General features: G+C 40.2%; 1 protein-coding gene across 3 annotated transcripts in view; it reads right to left on the bottom strand.

The window, feature by feature from the left end:
* Window positions 1–6,237, bottom strand: part of LOC116399308 (ephrin type-B receptor 2-like) — a 45,805-nt gene extending 39,568 nt beyond the window's left edge. For all 3 annotated transcript variants that reach the window (XM_031876378.1, XM_031876377.1, XM_031876379.1), the window contains exon 1: window positions 6,060–6,237. In XM_031876378.1, the coding sequence (XP_031732238.1) occupies window positions 6,060–6,159 (100 nt within the window). In that variant the 5' untranslated portion in view covers window positions 6,160–6,237. The remainder of the gene's footprint in view (window positions 1–6,059) is intronic.
* Window positions 6,238–9,484: the final 3,247 nt, after the last annotated feature.

Below are 9,484 nucleotides of genomic sequence, written 5' to 3' on the forward strand. Positions count from 1 at the left end.
AAATGTATTCATTTATTTATAGTTGATGTTATTTTAATTTGTCCATCCCACTAAGTGTTGGTGAAGGAGAGTAAAATACAGTAGAACCTCAAGGTAGTGCATGATGAAAAAATGCATCTATGATGCAAAATGACAGATCCAACAAGCTTTGAGCAAGGTTGGTGATTAAAATGGTGCCAGGACAGGAGCCTAGCATGTTTTTATTTGATTCCATGTTTAAAAAAAATAAATGTAGATGACGTGGTTATGTAAATAGACATGTCAGAAACAGACTAGACACAAATAACACTTAAACCCACTGAAGAGATTTCATGGACTAGCTGCTCCACAGTGGACGTAACACTGCAGTGTCTCTCTGTCATGCTAACACACATCCTGTTATCAAGTTCCCAAGTTTGGTGAAGCGACCACGAGCCTTTGAAGAAGTGGGTCAGGCGCTGTTGAGGGCATGGATGATGCTCGGTGTTTTCTATCACTGCTCCCAGAGGATAAAGAGCACTGTGCTGCTCCAACCACTGCATATTGATTGGTTTAAGTAACTGATTCCACTGAGACCGGGCTGGCTTCTTTCCAAGAACAACAAAAAGTGATGAGGACAAATGTTAGGTTGAGTAAGGCCAAATAATAACTGAAATGTCAAATCTTCTCACATTTTGTGTAAGAAAATATGAATAATAATGGAAATATGAAAATCAAGTCTATCTGCTGCCTAGAGCATGTCATATGGAATAGAACACTGAAAATATAGAAGCTGGTTCAAATACAGTACAGTGCTCAGCCTGTTGAGATGTTGATACAACAAACTACTTGATTGCCGACCAACATTGATAAAACACCTATCAAATTTGATAGGTGTTTTATCAATGTTGGTAACACCTATCAAAACACCTATCAAATTTGATAGGTGTTTTATCAATGTTGGTCGGCAATCAAGTAGTTTGTTGTATCAATGGTCCCAAAAATGTACCTTCGCAGAAAAGAAATGCAGTTGGACTTGAAATAGTTATTGTTGTAAAGGAATGCATATGTTTTGCATAATCTATTAGCATATGGAACAATCTAAAATACTCAGATTAATAAGAAAATAAAAACAAATGATATATATAATAATATAACTTGAACTGCATTGTCCAAACAACAGGGCCAACAATTAAATAGGAATTCAATGAAAATAGACGTACTGTATATTATTTACTTTGTAACGTTACTCCTGAAGGCTAATTAGTACCATGTACTGTATCTAATCACAAGTCTTCCTGTTCTGAAAGAAACAGTAATCATGCACCACACACGGCACTGTCTCTGTGTGAGCTTGTGGAGGAGAGACAGCAGAGTGTGTATGGCAGCAACAGCACAGGTTGGTACAAAACACTGCAATTACGTGCAATACAACTCCCGCTGAGAGGCAACTAGCAGGCATGATACTCTGCTGGATGAGCACTTGGTAACATCTGTGCTCTGCTGCTGCTAAATGTACCCTACCAGGTAAAAAAGAGCCAGAGTGTGTGTGAATGAAAGGAGAGTGGAAGCAGAGCAGAGAAAAGCAGCATATAAAGGACCAGTGCTGACTGGATTTCCTTTGACATGGCTGAAACTGTCAGGTCTTGGGGGGTTACATAAAGGGAAGTGATGGGAAGATGGCAGCAGAGCCAAAGCAGGTCCAACTGTAGACTGTATATATAAGAAGTGGACATAGTCATCGTCACATCACCCATTGGTTTGTGGACTATGGTTTTGAAGTCTCGAGTTTGGCATTTTGGCTGTCGCCATCTTGGTTATTTGCAATCAGTGAACAGAAGAGACCATATTTGGACTATGGAAGGGTGCGTAGTAGCGACCTGTCAATCACAATGTAGCCCCGCCCTAAAGCATCCCCTCTTTTATGGTCTGTTTGACTCTAAATGGACCATAATGTACTAAATGAACATCATGCTGTATTGAAGAAGACTTGAAACTAGAGATTGAGACCATAAACTCATGTTTACGATGTTTACTGAGGTAATAAATCAAGAGAGAAGTGGAGTCATTTTCTCATAGACTTCTATACAACCAGAGGAGTCGCCCCCTGGTGGACAGTAGAGAGAATGCATATTGGCTTCCCGTTTCAGAATCGAAGGTTACCATGGAGCATCATCAAGAACACTTCAATCCTGAAATTGCATCATTAACAGTATGTTAGTTTCTGGAGTGAACTACTTCCACTTCTTGGAAGTATGCTCAGAAGGTAGAACCTCGTCCCTCAATCAGAAGATCAGTGGTTCGATCCCTGATTCCACTTGTCTGTGTCGATGTGTCCTTGCATGGTAGTCCCTGTCATCAGAGTATGAATGGGTGAATGATGACATGTAGTGTTAAAGAGCTTTGAGTGGTCGGAAGACTAGAAATGCGCTATACAAATACAGTCCATTTACCATTCTTCCTGCATATTTACGAAATCTGTGACGGATTTTATATTTTGTTGGTGTCAAAAGACCCAAAACATCTGGCACATAGTTTGTTTTATGGGATGTTACAAACTAAATGACCAAAGGTATGTGGACATCAGCCATTTCAGCCATAATTGGGAGCTGAACAGATGATTCTGACACCATGAGCATCCATTGATGCTGCTATAACAGCCTCCACTCTTCTGATTTCAGGCTTTCCATCAGATGTTGGAACCTGGCTGCAGGGATTTGCTCCCATTCTGACACAAGAGCAACAATGAGGTGCAACACTGATGTTGGCTGATCTGGATTTGGTTGGTGTTCCACTTCACGTTATTACCACAGACTTTGAAGAACGCTATTGTCTAAAATATCTGTGTATGGTGGAGGATTAAGATTAAGACCACGTGTCTACATTTTTGGCAGAATACTGGAGTGTAGGATGCTTCCAGAGAACAGGCTCCTGGCAGAAAGTGGAGATCAAGCTTGAGGATGACTGGATGTTACAGGAGCTTACAAGCATATGAGCACATACACTGTTAGCATCACGATAAAATCACGCTTTAAATCATTGACTGAGAAAACTTTCCAGCCCTGCAGCGATTCATCATCACTGGAGCAGCCTGTCCTCTGATGATGGCAAATAAACAATTTGGCTTCCAGCCTGAGAGAAGTCTCACACAATCACATTACCATCCAGACTTCCCATTAACAACCTTAAATGTCTTGGATGCAGTCATATAGAGATTTAGTTTTTTTTATGCAGCTTTGTGTTTTAATATGTTTTAAGTTACAAAGTCCCATTGAGAGTTTGAAACAAGGTAACTAAATGAAGTTCAGTTCCATATGACACCAGGACCACTAGCAGTAGTGTTTTATTTCTTATTTTATTCTATAGTACTTTACTTCCATTATTAAGCTCTGAGTCATCTGCATGTTCACTGATGCAGAGCAGGGTTAATGCATGTTAGGGATGACAGACATGCAGCACATCTAAAAATACTCCCAATGTCCTTTTTCTTATCCTGGCCAAGGTATGCTCAATGTTCAGTAGGAAATTACAAGATAGTTTCTTTGCTAGCTATTTCTAACTTTGTCTATGTTTTGTGAATGTATCTTAAATTCAGCTCCTTGCATTACAAGGTCTTACTGTAATAGAGTACTCTAGCAATTTAGTATTGCTTTTCTATGAGGTTGGAGCAAATTATCCTGAATATTTTGTCTTTAGTGTGGGTCAAGAACCAAGACACTGCGTCCTGCATTTCCCATTATGCAACTCAATATTATCTTAGATATCACACATCTCAACCATAGACTTGCTGAAAGGCATAGGAAGTGGACGTAGTCATCATGACATCACCCATTGGTTTGTGGACTGCCTTTCTGAAGCCTTGAGTTCTGCGTTTTGGCCGTCGCCATCTTGGTTATTTGCAACCAGTGAACGGAAGTGACCATATTTGGACTATGGAAGGGTTAAAGCCGTGGTAGCGACCTGTCAATCACTGTGTAGCCCCGCCCTAAAGCATACCCTGCTTTATGGTCTGTTTGACTCTAAATGGACTAAATGAACATCATGCTGTATTGAAGAAGACTTGAAACTAGGGATTGAGACCATAAACTCATGTTTACAATGTTTAAGACACAGCATTGGCAAATGTCCTTGGGTAAGATACTGAATCCAAAATAGCTCCCAAATTGTTGGCAAATTGGTGCGTGTGTGCTTGAATGGACATTTGGTTTAGGTTGATGGGCTGGTGGCACCTTGCATGGCAGCCTCTGCCATATAAATGGTTGGAAAGACTAGAAAGGCTCTATATAAATGCATGTCCATCGACATGTATGCCTAGAATACATAATCACCCACTTCATGTAGGTATATAAAATAAGCTATTACGTTAATAAGCCATAATGTATTTCTTTGTACTATTGCAGGGGTCGCCAATAGGCGGACCGCGGTCCGGATCCGGACCCAGACACCGTTGTATCCGGACCCAGGACCTAAAACCGATAATTGAGAATTATTAAATTTTGACGGAGCGGCTCTATTTTAACCGGCGCAGCTTTTTCAGCCTTTACGGTACTTGTTCAGCGGTGCAAATCACATCAAGTGATGCAGCTCAGCCAATCAAATATGAGTATTCTGACAAGTTTCCTGAATCGAGTGAGATACACACACGGGAGAGACGAGGAGAGGACGAAGAGTAGGAGAATAATTACGTGAGTCAGAGAAGTTATTTCACATGACGAGAGAAAAGTGGTCCGCGAGACCAGAGAGACCAGAGTCTTTAACCAAGAATGAACAGACTCTTATAGGTTAATTCTTCACACGGACAGTTTATAACCAGTAGGTCTCACATGTTCAGAGACCGTGGCGATTATTAAAAGCAGTAATGTAAAGCACAACTCTTTTGAGCAAATATACCCACTCACATCTGAAATGAAGTCACAGAAAATAAACCTAAGAGCCCAATATGATCAGAATCCTAACGCATTAGTTCACTGTCCAATGATATTAACAGAGAGAATAGAGCTGAAACAAGTGGTTTAATAACCACAGATAAAGTCCATGCTCACTGATTTATCTTGTTAGAATATGAGAAAAATGTGGCTTTTTGATTGACATCACTTCACACCTGAATGAAGTGAATTTTAAACTGCAGGGCAAATCGGTGATATTCATTCATTTTTCTAAAATGAAGTACTTTATTTTAAGATGCACATTTTTCAAAAGCTTTCTGTTATGTAATTTATTCTTTAATCCAGCCATTATTTTACTTGAAATGAGAAGAACATTTATTTATGTATTTCTATGTATTATTCATAATCCATCCAGTTAAATTTGAAAACTGAGAATAATAATTGTTAAAATATAATGTGTGATGTGTCCTTTATTTGATTTGAAAGTTGACTACACAGAGATGTTGTTACTACTACTAGGCTACTTCTATGTATAAATATACTGTGTATATATATGGCACTAAATAGCGCAAGTTAGATATTATTGTAATGTTTCGGACCTTTGCCTGAGGAGATTTTCTCAATCTGGACCTTTTGGAATTTTAATTGAATACCCCTGCTCTATTGTATTCTTGTTTGATACAGTATATAAACTTTATGCTTTTGTCCATTGTTGCTTTTTGTATATATTTATTAAGCTATTGGTCAGTGAAGAGCTATACATAGACTTTCTGTGCTCTTAATGTGGCCAAATCTAACAACCTAATGCATATGTAATCCAGTAGCCTATACAAAAACACAGACACTTCATAACCAGCTCAAAGTGAACAATTACATTTATCATAATAAAAAAGATATACAATTCGGGCCAGTCGAGACAACGCGACTGCACTGATGAATGTTCCGGCGGCTTGTATGTTCAAAAACAGAGTCAAATCCAGAGAAGCAGATTAATTCCAGACTAGCCTACAGACATGTTTGCAGCCTCAGGCTTTCACAGCTCAGTGAGTTTAAACAGAGCTCCACCCGAACACTTTATTTTCTGTCGGAGTCTGTTGTAAAACGCGGTTCATCTTTGTGGTGTGTTTTGTGCGTTAATGTCCCTGTCGCTGACCGCGCGCCGCGCCGTCCCCACACAGTCAACCACAGTCAAAGAATAGTTGAACACCGGCTTACCTTCGACAGCCCGTACCGTTGGCATTATCCATAGAAAATATAAGATATCCATAATCATAGTAATTCCGGGCACTGGACTGTAAAAAGTCAATGCGTTCATAGCGCCGTCCAGCAGCGGGCCATTGAATGTGGATTCATTCAGAGCTGCAGAGCATCCTCCTCCTCATCACCATCAGCAGCAGCAGTGGAGGGATAATGGATGAGGAGCTGCTGCACCGGCCAGTTTGGGCGAAACCAATAGGAAGGGGCGGAAAATCACAGCACAACACCGGCATCCCGCTGACCGCAGGGTTTACCTGCGGAACTCGTCCTGGATAGGAAGTGAAAGAAGTATTATTACGATTATAACGGTTTGTTTAGGATGAGTTACAGGTGAAAGTCTTGATCATAGCAGTACTGTTTATTTCCTATAAAGGAAATACACTTATTTACTCAAGAACTATGCCTACTAATGCACTATTTTCGGTAGTAGTATTTTTGGGGAGACTGGGGTTGGTTGGCACACTTTTCACTCTGCCGTATTTCCCTGGCATGAGTTATGTTAGAATAGTTGCACCAGCAGCAAATTAAAGATTAAGGTCTCAGTTAAATATGTTTTAATGTATACATGATTTCGAAAATTAGGTGATTTAAGATTTAAGTGATGTGGTGCATTTGTGGGCACAAATTATCAATCTTTCAAAATGTTTTTTTAATCTATCAAAATACCCCAACAAAAGATACAGTAACAGTTAAATATGAATGGACACATTTTACCTTGTGATGAAGCCAGTTACCATCACTCATCAAAGACTTTAAAATCTTAATTAAAATGTATAGCTTATTCCTATGTCTAGTAACTAGAACCAACACATTTCCAATAGCTCTATCTAACAGTTTTATAATATATTTAGCCCACAGAACATGTTCTACGTTCGATACTATACAACTGAAATGTTACCCTCACAAGGTAGTTATTGACTTTCAAATGTTTTAACATAGTGGATGAGTGGATGTCAAGAAAGCAAACATTATGATGTTACATTTTTGTTGCTGTGACCTTCAAAGGACCAGAAAATAGCTGTGTGCCAACCAATCACAGTCTCCCCTACTTGAGCATTACACCTTGTACTCCCAACTCGTCAAAAACACCCACTTTGACAGTAGAGATCGAACAGAGGTCCCCTTTAACGATGCACCAGGCCTTCAACTAACTTTAGTGTTATCACTCTCGTGGCATTTGTGGACGGTAAGAGCATGTGATGAAGTATAAGTGCAATAGAGTCTGTTTGCTGTGGGCAGGAGGGTGGAGGGTGGGGTCAAAGAAACACAAGACTTTCAACCAGGAGACCATTGTTCATGTCCCATGTGCAACTAAAGATAAACATTGACTATGTATACAACATATATATATACAGGCCATCCCGACACATTCAAAACTAATGCTGGTACTTTGACTTAAGTAAAGGAGTTGAATATGAATACCACCACTGTTTATATATTTCTACACTATTTCATTCCTTCCTCTTTTTTCTATTTATTCATTTTAAAGCCTCACACCAACTTTCACTTTGATCAATTCTTCTTTCTTTGTCATTTAATTTCTATCGATCTAATGTGCCTGGCAGATTCAAATTCGTCATTATTACTGTGCTTACTTCAGCATTTTACACTCTGAGACTGGTCTGTCAGTCTTTAACTGTCAACTGAAAAGAGACTTAACGGGTAATTACATTAATTTAGTCTGGCGAGACAGTCTTAAAACATATAAGAAGGCCCTCCGTAATACCAGAGCAGCTTATTACTCATCATTGATTGAGAAAAAGAAGAACAAGCCCAGGTTTCTCTTCAGCACTGTAGCCAGACTGACAGAGAGTCACAGCTCTGTTGAGCCGAGTATTCCTGTAGACCTCAGCAGTAATGACTACATCTTCTTCTTCTTCTTCTTCTTTTTGTTTAACTGAAACGTGATGGTTAAATGACTTCATGTACTTCTTTAATGATAAGATTATAACTATTAGAGAGAAAGATTGTAGCCGACCCCTCTCATCCTGGACATAAACTGTTTGAGCCTCTTCCATCTGGCAGGAGGCTGCAGTCCATCACGACCAAGATCTCACGCCACATGAACAGTTTTTCCCGTCTTCAGTTGGACTCATCAACAAAGCCAGGTGTAACAGGCCAAATTAACCCCCGCCCAGAGTATACCTGGGTATACTTTGACTGGGGGTATACTATGGCATGTTACAGGCAGGATAAGGGTGGTGGACAAAAACCGTTACGGTATGTAGGTTAAAGAGAAAGCATACGACAACGCCAATACATCGGGCAAGTCCACACATATGAAGGGCCACCATCCCGGTCTGTCAGTGACGGGGGACACTCCGTTGTGGAAAACAAAGGATTTCAAAATCTGGTTAAAGTGCTTGAGCCACGTTACGAAATCCCCTCACGCACCCACTTCAGCATGAAGATCGTTCCAGACCTCTATGAGAAGGACAGCTCACTTCATCACGGTGGAGTGGATATTCAAAGTCCGGGGCTGCAGACACGCACGGCCCCTCTGTAAGAGTACACAGACACACATCTGGCGCTACCCTTTACCCAGCTAATGTAGATATATTCTCATCTTTATGAAAATAAATATCTTAAATATTTTTGTTTTCATGTAAGACTATAGCCCAAAGTTATTTGCTTTAAGTGTTCTTGAAGTTCAAAATGGAAAGCAAAATTATATTTGTCTTGTGAGGAATTTAAGTTTTGAAGCTCCTAATTATGGATATTATGTGATACAATGTATTTACTTAAGGAAGTTTAGACCAAGAAGTGTGTTTGAGTGTCTGTGTGATCAGGTTTGAGGAATGTGCTGGAGCGGGGGTTTGTGCGAAAGTGGCTGAGTGAGGTGTTAAGATCAGAACAATAGGTCAACGGCCCAGGAGGGGCTTATTGGATTTCAGCCAATCATTGAGCTGATCGATATGCAATGTGACTTTTCAGAGACTTTGGGGGAAAAAGGAGATGTGAATCCCGGAGAGATTCAGACCTCCTTGGTACCATGGGGCAGATACACCAATCTGTCGTGCGGTGCGGACGGGGCCTCAATTTCATGGAATTTATGTTTGTTTTGTTATTATTAGTGCGATTCGGTTTGTAACTGTTTGTAACTGTTTTTGTGTTTGTTGGATAATAAATCCATTAAGATTTTGACTTAAACCTTCTGTTGTGTTTTGGAGGAGATTGAGAGCACATGGCTGCAGGGAGGGGGGCGATTTCTCTGTGTCCAAAAGTTCGGCCCTAACAGTATCCTCCCCTTTTCTTTGCTGATCCGAAAAATGATACGAACCATGACTGAAAAACCGTGATCCGAACCGAACTGTGAGTTCTGTGATCCGTTGCACCCCGAGTCAGAGCACAGAACCTATTGAGGGACAACACGCTCTATCTTC

The sequence above is a fragment of the Anarrhichthys ocellatus genome, unplaced genomic scaffold, assembly GCF_004355925.1.
Source record: "Anarrhichthys ocellatus isolate YVR2014 unplaced genomic scaffold, GSC_Weel_1.0 scaffold108, whole genome shotgun sequence".
In the NCBI taxonomy this organism is placed as follows: Eukaryota; Metazoa; Chordata; class Actinopteri; order Perciformes; family Anarhichadidae; genus Anarrhichthys; species Anarrhichthys ocellatus.